The following is a 20,659-nucleotide window of genomic DNA, read 5'->3' as shown; positions in this document are numbered from 1 at the left end:
TATTGCTTAACCTCCTTATCACACCTCCCTCTTCATATGCAATACGCTCCCACTATAGAGTTAGTTTATACATATTTGCATTTAAATTGTTTGGAGGAACCTGGCTGAATGACAATGACTCTTCTTTGTGTGGATTGTGAAAGTTGAAGGGAGCAGGAGGCTGGTGAAGGCCAGTTTATTTTTCCTGACTTCCTCACCTGTCCCTGTTTTTTTTTTTTTCGTTTTTTTTCTTCTGCACTTTTGGACATAGAGTGATGTATGTTGTCAAGAGTTTGTCTTCTAGCTAACAGGCTTTCTCCTCCACCTCCTCCTCCTCCTCCTCCTCCTCTCTGTGTTACCGCAGCCAAGCTGAGAGTGCAGGTTGACGCATGGGAGTTGGATCCCAGGTTTCAGGCAGGTACCATGTCCCATCAGGGGTGCTGCACTGAGCAGCTGGAATTTGCATTTGATAAAGAAGATTGGCTAAAGGAATAGTTCAGATTCTTCCAAGTTTTTTCATCTTTTATGTACACTGGGTTTGTATGCGGCAGGTTTCGTTTTTGCAGTCACTCTTTTTATTCCTTTTGGACTTGCAGTTTTAGCTTTCCGTTCATAAGAACTCGATTGTCATCAATTGATTATTACACCAATTATTACACTTGTTTATTTGACTAAATTTTAGGCCTTCATTGTGAATATGAGTGTTAATGAATACACTTAAGATAGTTTTTATTCATTTTTTTCATCAAGTTCATTGTTGGTATACATCCCTGTATCACAGAGTTTCCTCAGTATGATAATTTATAGCAAAACATCAACTATGTAGTGCTGTTTCCTTTGCTATGATCAAGGTATCTGATTCTATCTTGTGGACACCAATGTAATTCCTTTAATGGGAACCAAGCATGTCTGTCCAAAATTACAATGCAATTGGTATCTATTAAGGAGCCAATCTAGAAGTGCCAAAAACTGCACTTCTTAGACTCGCCACTAGAGGCTGAGTTCAAAACAATTCATCCACATTAACCCTTGTATTTAAGTGCCAATCTTTACAGAGGATTAATTTCCATTTTACTGTGACAATATGTCCGTGTCTAATCATCATCAAAAAACAAGATGGTGACAGCCAAAATGACAACTTACTGCCTCAAAAAAAGTCCACTGTCCAATGTTTTGTTTCTTCCAATACAGAGACAGTCAGTAGTTAATCATTTTGAAACTAATAATCGGATTTAATCTTCGTAATTCTTAATTTATTACAGCTATTTTTTTTCTTCAACAGTAGAAGGCTTTAGTGCTCTGAAAGTGGACTTTTCAAACAAGCGGAAAAGTTTTATGAAAACAAAGATGGATGGCTGTGAGAATGAAATCCATACATTACACGACATGTGTACATACAAAAGGAAAAGACTTGAAAATTATTCCTTTAAGGCTTCTAAACGCACTGAAACAGCATGAACGATTAAAGCCTGAAGTATCACACATCTACACTAATTTGCTGCCTTTTTGTGGTGGATGAAGAGTTCGACATCAGTGATATGAGAATGCACAAAGCTGTCGGTCCTGACGGCCTCCTTCATATGTCTTTAACTGAGGATTCTTGTTTTGCCGCCTTGGGACACCTTTTCTAAGTGTTATTCTCTCGTCAAGTCACTATGGTGGAGCATAGTGAACTCATACTACGCTGGTAGTATGCAGATGGGAGCAGATTCATCCCTCTGACTCAGTTGAAAAGTCACGCTGAATGGTCTGTGTGCACTGACATTCAACGTAGCCAAAGGCCAAGTTCACCCTTTGCTCAGCTCTGAATGACACACACACACACTTTGACCCACGTTGGTACCCTTTCTGTTTGCGTAGCAGCCTTAGCTTCATGCAAAGTGTCGAGGCGGGACTTGTCGCCTTGCACTCACTGCATCCTGTAAAAAGATCATCAGAGGCTCTGCATTTGTACAACGTGTGTTTGGAATTTGTACGGATAATTTGAGCAGAGAAAAATGATCTAGCAGCCTCACGTGGAGACCGAAACTTGATGTCTTGTTCCACTATTTCAAACTCGGACACCATATACATTTATGGACATAAGTAGTGCCGTTCAACAGAAAGACACTACTTTGAACAATGGTCTGCTCAGAAAGCAAGAGGCTTGATATTGTAAGTGTTAATATTAGAATTAATGGCTAATTTCAATTGAGTCACTTTAGCTTTGAGGTCCTGATGTTTTTGATTACTGAAACACTATCACCTAATGAAACTGAAATATTGATAATGTCACACGTAACACCATAGCTCTACCTGATGAAAATATAAAATATTACTTGTGAATAATACTTTTTCTTCATATGTAAGAGGCTGATTTCTTTTTTAATTGCTAACAGCGCTGTTAAACCAAGCACACATGATTCGATCCTTACTCTAGGTTCAGTCACCATCAATATTCATGGTTCTTCAACTGCCCTTCTAAGATCTGAATGAGCAGAGGAGGTATGTAAATTTGTCACCAAGATGCTTCAAATATCATCAAAAATCAATCATATTCCAAACACTATAGCTTTTTAGCATATTGTATAGACAGGTAGTGGTTGTTTGAAGAAAATATATCACTCAACTCTTTAAGAATTGTTTCCTGAAAGGCAGGTTTAGTAATGTTCTCCAGATACACTTTTGAAGATTTTGGTTGAAATTGTCATTACGTCCTGACAGTAATTAATTCATGTGCTCTGAAAAAGGAAGGAAGGGGTTACATCTGTAGCAGCTGTAAGACTGTAAAAATGATGGTTCATTTTTTTCTTTGCATGCACGAGCCCACACTCAAAGCATGAGCTGAAATCCGCTTCTGGACCAATGGCGCCAGTGCATTTAAGTGAGGGGCGGGGCTTTTTAAAAGAGCACAGAGGGTAGGGGGTGGGTGAAGACGGAGAACGGAGGGAGTGCTCCTTTCAAAATCGTTCCAGTTTTTTTTAAATTACCAACCCTGCCTTTTAAGCTGGTTTGTACATGTGAAATATCTGGACGTGATGTGTTGTATGATGATATAAATGTGCAGATTTTCAGATGATTTCAGCTGTTTCACTGTTGGTTCACGATCACCTTTTCTTGCTGAAAACGGATCTTCTTCTGTTCAGCTAAAATCGAATTGTGTGTGTGTAGCCGAGTCTTCCAGGCTTGGAAAACATTCAATGATGGGGAAATCTGTAATCTTTAAATTGCTCCTGGACTTAACCATGGACTAATTGGCGGCAGCTTTCTATTGTACCCCGAATACTAGCGGTGCTAACGTAAGCAGAATCTCTGCTAAATTTTTTGTTATTTGAAAAAGCCTAAAAAATCTTCATTTGTTTGGGTTTACAAATATACGCACAGTGCGTACTAGCTTACAGCTAGCAGGGCCACTGGACACAGTGGTAATTTCTTTCTGCTGTAGAAAAACAGACGTGGGTTGTTTAGCATCTCGACACATCAGGGCAAAGATGAGCCAACGAGCTCAAAGGTAAGTCATGCAATACCATGAGTCATTGTGATGCCCATTTGTACATAATCGTGACAAAGATGATAATCAAAACGGAGATGGGATTCTTCCTCTGAGTCAAATGTTCAATAGCATGATGACTCCTTGGAGCATGTGAAGCCAGAGAGATGGAACAGATGGAAACATTATGGTTTACTGATTTCCTACTGCTCAGTGTAATCATGTCAATGGTTCTGTACTGTATCCTGACTATACTCATGTGTGCATGTTTCTGTGTTTGTGGGTGTGTGTTTGTATGTATCGTGAACAGAACCAAGCAGAGGCCCACTACAAAGGTCACAAACACACTCGCAAGATGAAGGCCCTGGAGATGCAAAGGAACAGACAGAAGAACGGATACAGTTCAACTGCAACGGGAAAAGACAGAGAGAGGGGGGCAATCCCCACAGAATCGAATTTTATAGACAAAAAAGGTACAAAACGTTCTTTTTTTAAAGGCACACAACCCTTTTCATGTCCTATGTAATTAGTGTTAATTGCAGTGACGTAAATACTAAGGCTTGCCAGCTGTCACTCAGCTGGTTAATTATCTGCTATTACCTGTCCTGCTATCATTGGCTCTGTCAGATAGATAATTATCCCAATCACGCTAAGACGTTTTGGAAAATGACCATTTCAAGTTGACATGAAATGTCTTCTTAGGTCAGACCAACAGTTCGAAATTCAGTCATTGCCTCACGGATGCAATATGAAAAGTTGGAACCAGAAAATGTCTTTGTTTAAAAAACATTGTTTGCTTTAGCTTATCAGAATCTTTTCCATTTCCAATTAGCTTTCTTTTTTCAATTATTTTCCAAATAGAATCACCTTTTAAGTTAAACTATGTGTTAAAAAAAAAAAGAAGTTCAAGAGTTTGTTTGGTAGTTTTGAAAGAAAACAGGTGCAACAATGTTCATGTTCATGATGATACAGCTAAGAACTAGGTGTGCGTGTTTCATGTAAACGTGTGGACCAGAATTTAAAATAAACTGGAAGCAGCACCTCATCTCTCCCTTTCATTCGCAATGTAATTATGCACTTTTTAGCAGAAGAATAGAGATGTGCTGTATGTCATCATTGTCATTCAGCAGATAGACGCTTTCACTTCTCAATAATAATATCTTAAAGCGTTTTAGTATCAGCTTGGAAAGCTCACAGTGTAAAACTTCCTTTAATGAGTCTGCGGTTGAGTTTGTAAATTACCGCTCAAAATACTGACACGGTTAGAATGCTTACTTGTAGCTACAGCCCTAGATGCTTTTTGTATTTTCTTATTGTTATCGCTAATGGTTGTTCAGCACAAGAGGAACAATTGTGCTGTATTTACCCTTCCGGTTATTTGTCAGCTTTTCTTTGTGTCTGACTTAAAATCTTCCTTTCTGTACTCTGACTAGCTTTCTCTTTTTCAATTGATCCTCCCCTACAATCTTCTTCCAGCTATCAATATCCCTCTAACCACACAATGATAAGCCTTGTACATTCAGCGGTTACCATGGTTGTTGATTGATGGTGACAGAGGCAGCTTGAGCATAAAAAGAGTACAAAGGACACAGAGAAAGGATTGAGATGGCAGACAAAACGAGCTAAAAATGCTCAAAATTAAAGATGGATGAGAGAGAACAAAAGAAACGTGGGTAAGGATCAGAGAGTATAATAACATGTTTTTTAGTATAATTTAGCGAAGAAGAAAGGCACGAGACGAGAAAAAAATGATTGTACTGTAAGTATAACGTATACATCTACTGTCGATTACTAAAGCTGCGTCTTGCTCTTGTGTTGTTTCAGCCTAACTTTTAGCACCATTTTTTTATATTTTTACTTTAATTCTTCCAGATTATGTTGGCATCTAGAACTGCACATAAACACACAAACTATTACAATGGAGAAATACAAAACAACAGATAACAAAAAATTAAAGCAGCTATGATGTATATATTTTCACGAAGTCCAGCTATAATATGGTTTCACTTTTATCAACAGTGTTGTTTATAGAGACGGACTTCCTTAGCAGCACCCCTCAGCCCTATCGCCCTTTTTTTTTAGCTCCAGTCAGCCAACAATAATAACAATAATACATTTGTTTTAGCGCTTTGACAATTTAAAAAAAATAAAACAAGAAACAAAACAAAAAACAATCAATATAAGGGGGAGGATGAGAGTTAGTTATTGTAGGCAGTGGTAAAGAGGTGAGTTTTTAGAGATTTCTTGAAGGAGGGGGAGAGTGTGGGGGGATCTCTAATGTTTTTTGGGAGGGAGTTTCAGAGGGTGGGAGCAGCAACGGAGAAGACCCTGCCCTCCCTCGACCGATATTTTGTCCTGCAGGGTTGGGACAGAAGGTTTGGCCAGGTTTAGGAAGGCTTACTGTATGTAGGTGAGGATGAAGAGTTTGAAGTGGATACACTGAGCCAGTGGAAGTTGTGAGGGATGGGGGTGATGTGATCTCCGGTTCAGGTGTGTCTGAGGAGATGGGGACAGAGTTCTGAATGTGTTGAAGTTTCATGAGTGATTTTGATGATGGTCTGTAGAGGAGACTGTTGCAGTCTGGAGGTGATGAATGCGTGGGATCTCGGCAGCTGTAAATAAGAGGGGTGGGTGGAGGCGGGCGATGTTTCGGAGAGGGAAGAAGGCTGTTGACGCCGAGGTTACTGATGTTTGGGGGAAATAAGCACTTTAGAGTCATCGACGATGAGGGAGAAGTTGTTGGTTTGATTTGATGGTGGATTTGGGGCCGATTATGAGCTGAGTTTGAGAAAGTTGGTTTGGAGCCAGGATTTATTTCTGTGATGCAGTCAGTGGTGAAAACAGAAAGCCAAACAGAAAGTCGATTTAAAAAGTGACAATATGGGGGTGGTGGTTAAGCTCAGCCAGGAGAGGCTGCAGTTCTCAATGCATTTGCTGCAGGTTTGACTCCCAGCATCAGCCCTTTAAAGCATGCCCCTTTACTTTCTCCTCCACACATCGTTTGTATCTCTTCAGTTGTCCTATCAATAAAAGCCAATTAAACCATTTTAAGAAGACAAAAAAAAAAAGATTTCCCCCAATGTTTCAAAAAAAACTTAACCTTCAACTTTTCCAACTTACAGTCAACTCATTTGTATTTGTATCTTTTATGCCAGACACTTACTAAAAATGTGAATACAAATATAATAACGTAATAAAAAAGTGTAAAAAAATGTTTATTGACTCATTGCACAACCTCATTATTCGTTCACATGTCCGCAGGCCCAGTTAATACCCAACCTGTACAGCAGCAACCAGACAAAGAGGAGAGCACAACAGCGTCTATTCCTTCCTCACAGCCATCATCTGCAGACCCCTCCTTGCCTCACTCTCCTCCACCATCCCCAGAAGTCTCCTCTAGTCCTCGACCTCCGGATACACCTTCAGACACTCCCCCAATGGAGGGCTGCAGCCCAGCCACCATTTCAGCAACCCCCGCAGACCTTCTGGGCGGCTCCACAGGAGCTGAGGAGGTCGAGGTTAAGGTGGAAGATGCAAAGGAGGCCAAGAGCAACAAAAGACAACATCTCCATTGTCCTACATGCAAAGTGACGGTCAATTCCAGCTCCCAGTTGGAGGCTCACTGTAGTGGTAAATACTACAAATACTATTTGAGAGTGATTAGCATATTGCAATTTGATGTTTCTTGGATGAATTTGCCATGAAATTATAAGAAAGATTTTGATTTGTAACAGCTTTCTTGACATTTGGCCTTCTCTGAATTAGGCTCTAAACACAAACAGATGCTTGATGGTCATAACAGCAGCCAGTCACATCGCAGGATAAGGATGGCGTCATTGCCTAGGCCCAACTGCCGAATAAAGCAGCGAACGGGCACAAAGACCAGAGCGGTCATGAGTGTATCCAGCCAGTCTTTTCACTGTGAAATGTGCCAGGTGTCTGTCAACTCAGAGACCCAGCTGAAGCAGGTATATGAAAGTATCCAGATGTCATAAATATTACTCATTTTCAACTGTATAATGCGCCGACAACTGTACTTAGCTTTTCTATTCTAAAAGTAAAACTACCTAAATGTGTAAGCACTCTTGTTGTTTGTCTTACTGAATTACAGTTTAATAAATCTTTTTCAGCATATGAGCAGCAGGAGACACAAAGAGCGTTTGGCTGGAAAGCCCGTCAAGGGGAAGTTCACCCCCTATAACAAACTACAGCCAAGTGCTATCTTAGCGGTAAGATTTTCTCTAACACAAACACCAACGCTCACCTTTGTCTGCTTTTAGTTCTTTCCATAGTCCATGTGGTCATCAAACAACATACACAATGCAAAAAAAAAAATTTGCATGTCTGGGGGCTTCCAAGTTGTTGATAGTCATGCGTCTTGGTCCAAACATTCAGTGAATCGTAACACAGGCAACACCTCAACAAGGACTTTGAGGTGGAAAATGACTAATTCAAGGTCTCATCTTTGTTTGTTGTTAAATAAAAATAAAAAAGTAATTATTTGTAATACTGGTCTCTTTGTTGTTGTTGTTATTATTATTATTATTATCATAATTATTATTATTATTATTATAGCATTTAACACAATAACTGAATTGCACAAAATTATCTGACCCACATGGGCCCCGCATGGGTGTGTTGACAGGGACTTAGACACAAGCCAGGGCCTGATCAACCCCGGCTGGGTCACCTGGGCGAGGGTGTCTGTTGTGAGACCCAAAACACCCAATGACCCCAGGATACAACACTAATGATGTGTCTAAGTTTCACCAGGGGTTTTTGTGAGAAGTAATTATTCAAACAGACACTCTTGAAAAAGAGATTTTTACTCTCAATGAGTTTTTCCTTCCTGGTTAAATAAAGGTTATGATAAATCATCATTGAATCAGTCATGTTAAAGTAAAGCTCATCAATCGATCAATCGCAACAGTCATTAAGTTCAGCTTATACGTTCTACTGGTCTTGCTGTTGACAGTGACAATTAGATGTCTCCTTTACTGGATCTGTGTCTTTGGTTTCAGACTAAATTGGCCCTGCAGAAGCAGCTATCCAAGGCCCTGCCGGCAGGGTTCCTGACCAACCCTTTCAATCCAGCTGCCTTGTGCACCATGGCATCGGGACCATTTGCACTACGACTTCCGCCTGGTCCAACAGCCTTCATCCAGGGTCCCCTGATCAGTCCCACTCTCTTTAGGCCTGCCCCGGGACCTCTAAGGGCAACACATGCACCTATTATCTTCTCCCCTTACTAGCGATCAGTAAAACTAGGACTAGGACTTACAGCAGACTGTATCTTGGCCAATGAGGAACAACAAGAACCATGGGGGACGCCAGGACCCATGCAGCTATTGCGATTGCGTTGGCATGTCAACTTTGGCAGGTTCAAGTCATAAGAACAGTATGCATAAAAACCTGGGATTGTTTGGAGATTTCAGCACCAACTGAGCAGTGCACTCACCCTTAAAAATGGAAGGACCATATCTCAGCTGGTTCCTCTCAACAACAAACTGTTGAGTGCATGTTCCTGGGGTCTGGACTCCTCCAGAAGCCATAATGACAGGCCTCTTTAAGATTTATTTATCACACACTAATAGACCTATACACTAAGGTATATAAATGGTAGTAAGTATTTGTTCCATACAGTCTTTCACTTTGAGAGCTTTTTCAGTTGTTTTCTGAGAAATCAACTACAAATCTTCTTGTCTGCTTAAGTGTGTCACAACCAAATCTAAATCAAGAAAACAAAGATTTATCGAATCTTTCATTAAATCATTTTTTTAAAAGACAAAGGGATCTTTAGTTCTAGATTATTGATGGTATTTAAAATTAACATTTTGATTCATTGTTTAGTTTTGAAGCCTTTTATCCATTATTTAATTATGATAAACTCATTGAATCATTACATTTCTGACTTTATCTCCTTGTTAAAAGGTGACAATCAAACTACAACCGCTGAGAATACTTTCTACATGTGAAGAAACAACGTCATGCATATGCATGTATATTAATAGAGAATCTTATTTAAATCATAAGGCCTGAAACTGCTGTATCATTGACATGATAAATGATATAAAGGTTGCCAGGTGATGGTTAAAAAAACAAGTTATAATTTTGAAATGTTGTTCAATATGACGAGAGAGAGAGGCTATTGTGTGATGTTCCAAAACATATTACAAAAAATGTTTGTTTATTTAACAAAGTGTTTTTTATAGAGTTGTAAGAAAAACTATTATATCACCTCCCCTATCACCTCATTGGTCAAAATCATCTCAAGCAATATGCATTTTTATAAATATGAACTGGTGAAATAAAGAACTATTCTAACTGTGCATCGACTGCAATAATGTAAAAAATGTATGTGCTAAAAATGTAAACGCTGTATTCTATATGAACTTATAAAAAGTACTGTTTTTTCACAGTGGTGTTGCGTCTTTACACAAATTAAGTATTTATTTTGCATAATTATAGTTCATATAGGCATACTTAAATACTGTGATTGATTAAGGCACACTCATCTTACCTACTGTACACAACTCTGAATGATACTTTAAAAGTAAGTAAATATTGAACACTAAACACAGTCTATGTTTCTGACATGATGACACACTAAGATGTTCAACGGTAACTGTAATATTATGAGTTAGCTAGCTAGCGTTAGCTCACTAAACTAGCCTGTGAGGGAGAGGGGTCAGCAATCAGAAGCAGACACTATTGAGAAGAACTGCACCAAACTGCTTTTGCCTTTATGCATTTTAATGGAAAGATTTCTGGATACTAGAATAGTCTGTTATAACTAGCACATAATGATTTCCTGCTTTGCGTCTCTCTACTATATATTCACCACTCATGATGTGCAACTCAGCTTCCGGCTCCTTCTCCTTTGCTATCTGGAAAAGAGAGACAAAGACGGATCCATTTTCTGCACATCACGTACTGTATATTACCTGGAACTTGAAAACCTAGTGGTAACTCTGGCTCAGTGCTTGTTGATAGTGTCACCACTGTCTTTGAATTTTTTTCTGCCTTCTCCGTCTGCAGGTATTCCGAGACTTCCCGGGTGTGGTCTCCAACTCTTCATTGAAAAGGGCAGGGCACTGGATTGCTTGGCTTGCATTCTGGTTACCACAGCTTTACATTTACTGCTTTGTTCCTGCTCCAACAAATCAAAAAGGAACTTGTAGGTCTCTTCCTAGAAAAGCACCAAAAGATCAACAACCCCGATGCAATTCTACCAAACATGGCCCCTTCCACTTGACACACCCTGAAATAAACTCAAGTTTGGGTTTGTATCAGCCTGTGTGTGTGTTGCATGATTTATCAGAACGTAAAAACACAATTTCTCCCTCAAGGATCAATAAAGTATTCTTCCTTCTTAAGATTTATCAGAAGTTATTCACACAAAATACTCATTGATTGTCACGCTAAGTTAACATTAACACATGCCTCTGAAATTTTCAAAAACTCAAGTCCGATTCAAAGTAGAATCTGGGTCCCCAAAAGCTGAGTGTCTGAACTAATGTAGGCTTCACTTCTCCACTTAAGCACATCAATTATATTTATTTATAATGATTAATTGCTCCAAGGTCAGGCTGTCTAAAGTCAAAGGTAACTCTTTGAGTCTTAATGTTTATAATGTACCTATTTAAGGATATGATATTGTTAAATCCTAGAGTCACATGATCATTACATTATTATAATAAGATGTGCAAGCTTGTCATTTAGTTAAGTCATTGTTCTGTATGAAGGTCTTCTTAACTTTAAATATAAGATAAGCTGTTTACACAAACTGTAAAGGTTTGTGTGCAGAATTAGGGCAGCAAATGTGTTTATATATTATACATTTCACTGTATGTATACACATCGGAAAACTTACTTTAAAGCATCCAGGAATAAGTGGGGAAAATATAGAAGAAAATATAATAAATAGTGGGAGAAAGAGGAGAACTAGACTGGCTTAGTTTTGAAAGAGAAAGCTCATTTGCTCTCAAGATTTAAAGTCAATAACTTTGTGTACTATTAAACAGTAAATAGTATTCGATGGTGGGATTATCAATAATATATCCAACCATGCCAGTGTCCCCAAATCAAAATCCAGGTTTCACGAGCATGTGTAGCTGGCTGGGTAGATATTAAGCCAAGTCGCTTGTTATGGGTTTTATTTCCATAGAATTGGTTGCTTGTTTCTCTCACTAGATCTGGCAGGCATGCTTTTCTATAATGCTTTAGTGCCCTCTAGCGGAATTTTTCAAACAAGGGAAGGCTATTTTGTAAGGCAGAGTAGTAGATGGCAGTACTGTTTCTTAAATATAACAGACGCTGTTATCGTCATGATTTTTTTTTATTAAAGTTGTATTAGGAAAAAAATAAAAAAGGGCCATCTAAATCTCTTTTTTTACTGGTGGATTATAGGATGAGATTAATTGTAAATAAGACAGAGCTTGTTTTTTCTTCTTTTTTTTGTTTTACCGAAAAGAGGGTCAGATTTTTTTTTTTATCACTGGTTATTTGAATGAAAAGTCGGCCACAGCATGTCCAACTGTTTATTTTTTAATACTTCTATGTGTAAAAGTCTGGTAGCAGCGGTGATCCGACCATCTAAGAGACACACGAAGCCGTGGAGTTGCACGCTGTCAGGTGAGCGTTCAAGTTATTTTAATAATTCTAGGATGCAAAACAGTGCGTGTTCGTACGATAATGAGCATTAGCACTTTTTTATGCGAGCTACACATGTATGTGTGCTTTAAATCTACGATGTGCATTACATTTTAATAATGTATCGTCCCGTAAAGTTAGAATAAATAAACAATGGTTAGATATTATGTTATAACTCCCGTGTTGGCCCAGTTTATCATGACCTAAAAAAAAGGCTTTAGATGCCGGATGTGACGTCACTTCGTGTTCGTCCTTTCCAGAAAAAATGGCAGCTGTTGACATCGACGTGCCGGTGGACATGGAACCCCAAATCCCCAATCCGGAGGACCTTGAACGGTAAACACACATTAGTTTACCGTGTCTTATCGTGCTGTGTGTTTTATCTGTAGTGAGTCGAAGTTTCGCGACAGATCTCTTTCCTCAGTTAGCTGACAAGGTTCGGAAACGACAAGGCTGTTAGCACGGGGATAAGCTAACAAGGCTAGCATGTTATGGGGGGAAACGGCAGAACCCTGAAACACTTTTACTCAATTTAATATTTGTTGTTTTTAATAAATGTACGGCGCCTTTGTAACCATTAGCGTAAAACAGACAGTAAACGTGTGTCTAGCTTGTTTCCTATCGTAGCATAGCTTGTTTCTCGAGAAAAGAAACCAGGTGTATAAGCGGCTCTTCATATTAAGATAAACTTAGCTCAAGATATAAAATATAAAAATCATGACTTTTAGACTGGCTGAACAATAACTCAGCGATAATGAAACATCTAAATTAAACCGCTCTTTATATGTCAGTTATTACTTCTCAGTTGTTGTTTTCAACCATCGAGAAGCTTCCATGTTAGGCAGCCTGATAGCTAAACACGCTACTCACACCACGAGATAAAGTTACAGTGATTATATAACTTTACAAACTTCCTAAGACATCTGCACTTTACACTTACCGGTACATCATCTAAATATGTTTTACATGGGCGAAGCTTCTGATATTAAAACGTTGTATTCAGTGACATAATGTGGATACACATTAATTCAACTCCCCGGATGAATCATCCTCATGGGCATGACATGTTGTTAGTGTCCTTATATACACGTGACCCGTGTTACCTCAGTGGGCAGCCTTTTCTTGCGTGTGTTATTTACTCTCATTTTAAAATATCCCTATTAAAGACATGTTAAGGGCTTTGAGTAATACCCACCTTACCACATCATGGAATTTGTGAGAGATGAAAAACATGAATCAGATTAAATCAGATTGTTGAATTTATGACAAAACTTTTAAGGACAATATTAAGGTCAATTATAAGAAAGTTAAACTTGCATACATTTTGAATAGAATAAAACATCTAACAACAACACTAATAAATCTGATATGATATGTTGGGTTAAAAAAAATTCTGCTGTTAAATAAAATGTTTAGAATCTAATTACCGGTAAGTTTTAATAGAAATCTACAAACTATATTTTTAAAGGTATGTATTCAGACAACCTGTGCTGAGATGGGAGTTGAGCAGGAGAGTGAGTAGTAAATAAGCTCCTGAAGCCAGGAATAAAGAAGTAGCAGTATATCTATATGTGTATGTATATATATATGTTATTTTTTAGGTTGACACTTTTGCATGAATCTATATTTAGAATCCCGAAACTGCAAGGACATGTTAAAACTGAGCTTTAACTGTAATTTAAATGTATATCTTAATGTGAATATGATCTATTCCTTGTGTGCAATTCAATCAATTCCTATTCAAAGATAGGCCCAACTATGATTTTAAAGCCATGATTTTCCTTTAGGATTTTAAGGGGAAGTGAGTAAGCCACCCAGCTTATCTCTGACTCATACACGCCAATATCCTGTCCTGAATCAGGTTTGACTGATCTTTCTGAAGGAAAATGTTTGTTGTCCCTCCTAGACTTTCAGAGTGCTGTTAAGTGTTTACATGTCTTTAATAAACGAATGCCGGCTGTGCTCATTGTCTGCAGTGATATGATAAATGTGAATAATGTCGACCTTGAAGTATGACTGCCCGTGATGGCAATGCGGGTGTGGTGTAGGCTAGATTGCAACATGTTTGAACGCTACTACCCAAAGAGAGCACCTTCCAGAGATCTTCTTCCGTATAAATCAGTGCTCATTTAGCCTTTAGCACTTGGTGCGTTTGACAGGACCTCAGCAGGTGAATTTCACTTCTATGTTTAGTACTGGCATGAGTGTACCCTCCACTGCTGTCCTACTTCCAGGTGTAATCAACCAACAGCAGGTCCTCACACACTCTGCCCCACTACACCAGTCTTTTACTCTTCCAAAGTAACTCAAAACTATCTGCTTGAGTTGACTTTAAAGAAAGCTAGCGTGGGCTTCTTAAAGCTTGGACTTCATGTTTTATGTTGGTTGACCGCCTGATCCACCCTGATGTTGTTTTCTGTGTCTCCTTTCGTCAGGCAAGCTGAAGACTTCAAGGAGCAAGGGAACGCCTTCTACAGCCAGAAAGAATACTCTGAGGCTTTCAACTACTATACTAAAGCCATTGGTGAGTCATTGGTTTCCACTAATTACAATAATTACTGAAACAAAGTATTTGTCGGCTGGACCTACTCAGCGCCGATGACTGATCTTTGCTCATGCTCTGTTGAGGAAGGCTGGCGACCTCCTTTTCTTACAACTCTCCCGAAAATGTTCAAAACGACCTAAAAACATTTCCAACAGTCAAGAACATATGAAACGATTGGTATAGAATATGTTGTCCCTGTGCATCTATAGAGCTGCGACAGTTGATCATTGGATTATCAGCTCAGACTTTAATTACTTTAAAAAGATAAACTGCCATTCAGATATGAAATCATTTTAAGTTCTCATTCTTTTTTTATGACTTGATTTCAAATCATCACACAATTATCATTACAGCCGGTTTCTTTTAAAATACATTGCAATTTGTTAAAAAGAACATGCAATTAAAACAAAAGGACCATACACAAACTCAACAGGAAACCAGCTAATAGACCAGAGAGGAGGGGGGGGGCTGTGTACTTTAGCTGTTGTGTTGACGTGATATAGCTGTGCAGTCTACCAAGTCTTTCTTCACGGTAGATCTGCCAAACAAGTTTTTAGTCCCACTGCCTTTTTTTTTTCTGAATGAAAGGCACAACGCTTGGCACCTCCCCCCCATGCTGGTCAGCAGCCTTTGTTTCCGCGTCTTGTATTGACTGACGCGTTTATTTCTCTGTCTCTAGATGCGTGCCCGAAAAACGCCAGTTACTACGGGAACAGGGCCGCCACCCTCATGATGCTGTGCCGCTTCAGGGAGGCCCTCGAAGACTCCCAGCAGGCCGTGCGGCTGGACGACTGCTTCATGAAGGTCAGTTTGATGTAGCCGGAGATCATCGACGGCGTTATCGTTCTTGTGCGAAATGTGCGTCGTGTATTGTTTCAGAACAAAAAGGACGATATGTTGACACGTGAGTTGTTTTCCTGCAGGGTCATCTGCGTGAAGGAAAATGCCACCTGTCTTTGGGTAACGCCATGGCGGCAAGCCGGTGCTTTCAGAAGGTTTTGGAGCTTGAGCCCAGCAACAGAGAGGCTCAACAGGAGGTGAGGACACGGGGCATTGTCCCTGCATTGGATCACAGTAAATTGAATTACAACACTGGGCACAGTCTTGGACAGGAAGACTTGAACAAACATTTCAGATCTCTCTCCAAACTTTAATGTCCAAAAGTTGCTGATGCTGTTTTTTTACATTTCAGAATAAGAATGCGACGACTCTCCTGGAGTTTGAACGTATGGCAGAGTTTGGCTTTGAAAAGCGAGAGTTCAGAAAGGTAATTACTCTTCACTCTCTATTTTTTCCTTCTTCTTTTTTTTTTATTTTTTTTTAACCCAAAGTCACATGTAAGTTGACCTTCCAAAGAAACATTTAGAATTTTCTATCTGTTCTCTCTGTACCTATATTTGTCCTCATTACTGAAAATACAAGGATCATCTGTGGCATTGTTTGTATTTGCACCGAACAAGCAAGCGTGGGAAAATACAAACATATTGACACATTTTTCCAGGAGTCTTTTAATGATTTAATTTGTGTATATTTTCTGATGCTCGATGTGCTCTTGACCTGATCCAGGTGGTGTTCTGTATGGATCGGGCCTTAGGTGTTGCTTCTGCCTGCCATCGCTTCAAAATCCTCAAAGCTGAGTGTCTGGCTCTGCTGGGAAGATATCCAGAGGCACAGTCCGTAGCGAGGTAGAACAGCTCGCATTAACTTCTCTGACTGTTTTGATATATTGATTTACTTCCTTAAAGTCTTATCATCCAGTGTTTTTGAATATGAATGTCAGGTCTTGGTTTGAGTCTTTCCAACAGATGTTCTTATGGGACTTTCTTTTACAGCGATATCCTCCGCATGGACTCCACAAATGCCGATGCGCTTTACGTTCGAGGTCTGTGTCTCTATTACGAGGACTGCATCGATAAAGCGGTGCAGTTTTTCGTCCAGGCTCTCCGCATGGCCCCGGACCATGAAAAGGCTCGACTAGCCTGCAGGGTAACATCATACTTTAAGACTTCTTTCACAATGCGTTTTTTATTGTCTCTTATGTAACATGATTTTTTCTTTTTTTTTCTTTTAAATAGAAATAAAACAAGTTTGTATGATGAATTCTACTAGTGATGTCAGCTGTTTCCTCTTTTGTTCACACTGTTTAGTCAAAGATAGTCAAGTCAAGTTTTTTCCACCACTTAAACAACATTTTATTTGTTGTCTTTTAAATATATTTTTTTAGGTAGGTCCCCATCTGTTTTTTTTTTGTTTTTTTTTGTAACAAAGCACAAGCTGCCTGTTAAATCACACTAGTCTGACTTTTGTAAAAAGGGGGCAAGCTCAGTAATTGTTTGGAAATGAACACAAGGACTTTTTGTCTTCTTAAATCAGAATGCCAAAGCCCTGAAGGCCAAGAAAGATGAGGGCAACCAGGCGTTCAAGAACAACAACTATGAAGCTGCCTACCAGCTGTACACGGAGGCCCTGATGATCGACCCCAACAACATCAAGACCAACGCTAAACTTTACTGCAACAGAGCCACAGCAGGAGCAAAGGTTGGAAATCAAAAAGGAACTGATGGACTTACGCTTTGTTCTCATACATGTTGCTCCTTTTAATATCTCCTTGGATGAGACTCTTATTATTTGCTTAAAAAGAAAGCAACGCTGCTCAGTGTCTCACTCTGATTCATTCTTCCCTCAGCTGAAGAAACTCAATCAAGCCATAGAAGACTGCAGCAGTGCGATCAAGCTAGATGACACTTACATCAAGGCGTACTTAAGAAGAGCTCAATGGTAGGCTGTTCATTCAGTATGAGTAAAGTTATCATGTTGTTAAGCTTTGTGCAGTTTTTAATACTTTGATTTGCCCATAGTTACATGAACACAGAGCAGTATGAAGAGGCGGTGCGCGACTATGAAAAAGTTTACCAGACGGAAAAAACTTCAGGTAAGCTGCTTTCTAATCTTTTTTTTCTTTTTCTTCGTTTTTTTATATTTACTTCATATACTTGGTAGTCAGGGTTTTCATTTGTAATCGTCTCTCTCCAGATCACAAACATCTGCTGAAGACAGCACAGCTGGAGCTAAAGAAGAGCAAGAGGAAAGATTACTACAAGGTTCTCGGGGTCGGCAAGAACGCCACTGAAGATGAGATCAAAAAAGCTTATCGCAAACGGGCCCTTATGCACCACCCAGGTACGTACTGCTTCTGGTTCGCCTCTTATATATGCAGGGCATCCAATGCAGTTGATTTACCTCAAGTGTTTAATATCTTTTCTCCTGCAGATCGCCACAGTGCAGCGACTCCTGAGGTGCAGAAAGAGGAGGAAAAGAAGTTTAAGGAAGTGGGGGAGGCGTTCACTGTGCTCTCTGACCCAAAGAAGAAGGTCAGATATGACAACGGCCACGACCTGGATGATGACGGCTGCTTTGATGGCAGAGGTGAGTGTTTTTAGTTTATAGGTAGATGGATATAGTCTATATTATCTTTTTCTAGGTGTGTTTAAAAGTGATGTACACTCAGCTTACACCAGCTTCAGTAGTTTCAGACCATTTATGATGACTGAAACCAGCGGTGGATTTAGCATTTGGTTCTTAGTCTTGTGCTTTGATTTAAACAGAACAGATTTATAGTGGATGTTAAACCTGTGCATCTCCTGCTGAGAAAAGAATGTTTCAGCTCTGGAAGCAGACTGTTTTGACAGAAAGCAATACAGTCCATATCCCTGACATGGACCCCGCCACTAGAGGGCACAAAAAGTACAAAAGTTGTATTTAGCTTTCCTGACGTGCAATGTGAATATAAAGCACCACACTGATCTCAAATAGGCCTTCTAACCCTGCCTGTATCTGTTACTGCGCTATGAGACATTGTTGTCCTGTTGATCAAGCAGTTCATGTGTAAATAAAGACGATGTTGATTAACCAGTAAAGTCAAACTTCACCAGCTAATTTTGCAATTTTTTTTTTTTTCTTTCACCCATAGATTTTGACGCAAACAACATCTTCAGGGCTTTCTTCGGTGGCCATGGCGGAGGGTATAATTTTGACTCCAGTCCAGGTTTGTCATTTAAATATATATATTGTTTTTTTCATATATACAGCAAAGAACAATCAATCAGAGAAAGTGCAACTTATTTACTCTCCTATTTTTCTTTTTCAAGACTCCGGACCTGGTAATTTCTTTTTCCAATTTGGCTAAAGCAAAGAAGCAAGCAGGAAAATGCAGCCCTGCAGTGGAAACATTCAAACCAGACCCATGGTCACCTCGTGATGCTCAAACTCCTGAGTGTCTCCCAAAAAAATCTTCTTTTTTTTTTCTTTTTTTTTTTTTTGTTTCTCCTCTTCTAAGAGGTTTGTTATTTTTGCATTCACTTCCAAATTGACTCCACGTTTTGATGCTAACAGAACACTGGGGAAGTAATTGAATGGTGTCGGATATAAATTAATCTTGTAAATAAAAACGTTTTTGGATTAGCTGATCAGGACAATGCCCCCCCTCTTGCCAAAATCAAAAATATTTGACATGAATTAAAATCTTGAAACGTTTTCAACCTTCAGTAAGGTGATCAGAACGAAGAAACATAAGCATCATGGTGTGATTTAGTTCTAGAATTCTTATGTGGTTCTGAAGGTTCTCCTTGGACCACATGTCTTCATGAGAAAGTCAGTGTACTGTGGAATTCAGTGTCAAATCTGACCTCAGGACAACCTGTGTGTACAGTATGTCTAGGTTTTATTGGCTCACTTGCCAAATTTAAAATTGACTTGCAGGGTTTTTTTTGTTTCTTCACCTTATCTTCATGCTGCATTGTATATTTGACTCGAATGTAAATCGTTTTGTGTCCATAAACGTAACTTTTTTTTCAGTCTTCCCTCCGTCTATTTATATTTATTGTACTGTATATTCTGAAGAGTAAAAAGCAGGATACCAGTGTTCATCTCCCCCCCTTTTTTTTGTTCGAGACTAATTTGTCAAATGTTTTCCACATCTTCCTCTTCATTCACATTGTGAAACTTTGCCCCCCTGAAACAGGACAAAATTAGCTTTTCTTCACCTGTAGATGTTTCTTTTCTTCGAAGCATGGACCACAAATCTTCCCTATTTACAAGTTCAAATTCAAGTGGTGCCTTACCAGAATGAGCAGATCACTAAACCCTCTTTGAAAGCTGCACAGCAAGCTTACATCCTGTTCACAAAAGACAACAGTTACACTTGTTTGGTATGTTTTTTTTTCTTCTCCTTTATCGGAAAAACCTTGTCATATCTGGCCAGTATGACCACTTTAAAGTGAATTCTTTATCCCCGTAACATCGAACACTTGCATCTTTTTCCATGTCATCAATCACACCCAGTCATCATTAACCTTTACTTGTCATGCACGCTCTGCCAGTACAGCCCTTCCCCTACCTGTCCCACCTGTTTTTGAGGGACACTGAGAGTAGGTTGGAAGCCTCTGATCTTGTTTTGTCACTAATCTATGTATCATTTTTAAAACGTGTCACAGTATTGATAAGACATGCTTTTCTTAATGCGAAAAAAATAAAGGCTCGTCTTTTACTGTAGTGGTGGACTTCATTTATATTATTCAGGGATCCATGATATATAACCTTTGTTTTATGCTTGTGCTGTACTTCTCTTTGAGAACTGTAAAGGTATCTTTATATCCAGGAATAGATAATCCAGTTATCTATCCAGTTTGTAAACATTTATGGATGGTCTTTATCTTGACATGTTAAGAGTCAAATAATTTATTATAGGGTTTCATTTGCAAAATACAATACACTGTTAAAGATCAGATCAATGCTTTAAACAAATAAAATGGAAATAATTTTGTATAACGTGTTTTAAAACCCTGTATAAAACAATATGAAGCGCTTTAAAAGGCATCCTTATAATAGAAACTTGGACTTAAAATCCATATTTATTGTAGTAATATATTTGCTCTTTAAAAAGGACTTTGACTTGGCAGTACTTTTTGGCTGTGGTATTAAATTAACCTTGGGGAGTACATGTTATCTGTTTCACC

At 39.0% G+C, this 20,659-nt stretch overlaps 2 protein-coding genes across 2 annotated transcripts in view; both read left to right on the top strand.

Annotated features, from left to right (window-relative positions):
* Positions 1 to 9,777, top strand: part of LOC306817219 (zinc finger protein 385D-like) — a 65,338-nt gene extending 55,561 nt beyond the window's left edge. Inside the window, exons 5-9 of the mRNA XM_079333921.1 lie at positions 3,759 to 3,921; positions 6,710 to 7,078; positions 7,214 to 7,416; positions 7,579 to 7,677; positions 8,470 to 9,777. Coding sequence (XP_079190047.1) covers positions 3,759 to 3,921; positions 6,710 to 7,078; positions 7,214 to 7,416; positions 7,579 to 7,677; positions 8,470 to 8,700 — 1,065 coding nt within the window. The 3' untranslated portion in view covers positions 8,701 to 9,777. The remainder of the gene's footprint in view (positions 1 to 3,758; positions 3,922 to 6,709; positions 7,079 to 7,213; positions 7,417 to 7,578; positions 7,678 to 8,469) is intronic.
* A 2,551-nt stretch (positions 9,778 to 12,328) lies between these two features.
* On the top strand, positions 12,329 to 20,195 carry LOC306817131 (dnaJ homolog subfamily C member 7-like). The gene is made up of 14 exons (XM_079333750.1): positions 12,329 to 12,436; positions 14,536 to 14,624; positions 15,325 to 15,449; positions 15,569 to 15,682; positions 15,838 to 15,912; positions 16,212 to 16,330; positions 16,478 to 16,631; positions 17,019 to 17,183; positions 17,332 to 17,423; positions 17,504 to 17,577; positions 17,679 to 17,825; positions 17,916 to 18,071; positions 18,616 to 18,690; positions 18,794 to 20,195. Exons 1-14 carry the CDS (start codon positions 12,366 to 12,368, stop codon positions 18,829 to 18,831), a joined length of 1,494 nt encoding a protein of 497 aa, XP_079189876.1. The 5' UTR covers positions 12,329 to 12,365; the 3' UTR covers positions 18,832 to 20,195.
* Positions 20,196 to 20,659: the final 464 nt, after the last annotated feature.

The sequence above is a fragment of the Symphodus melops genome, assembly GCF_947650265.1.
Source record: "Symphodus melops genome assembly, chromosome: 21".
NCBI lineage: Eukaryota > Metazoa > Chordata > Actinopteri > Labriformes > Labridae > Symphodus > Symphodus melops.
The sequence above is the reverse complement of the archived record's forward strand: the minus strand, read 5'-3'. Positions and strand labels throughout refer to the sequence as shown.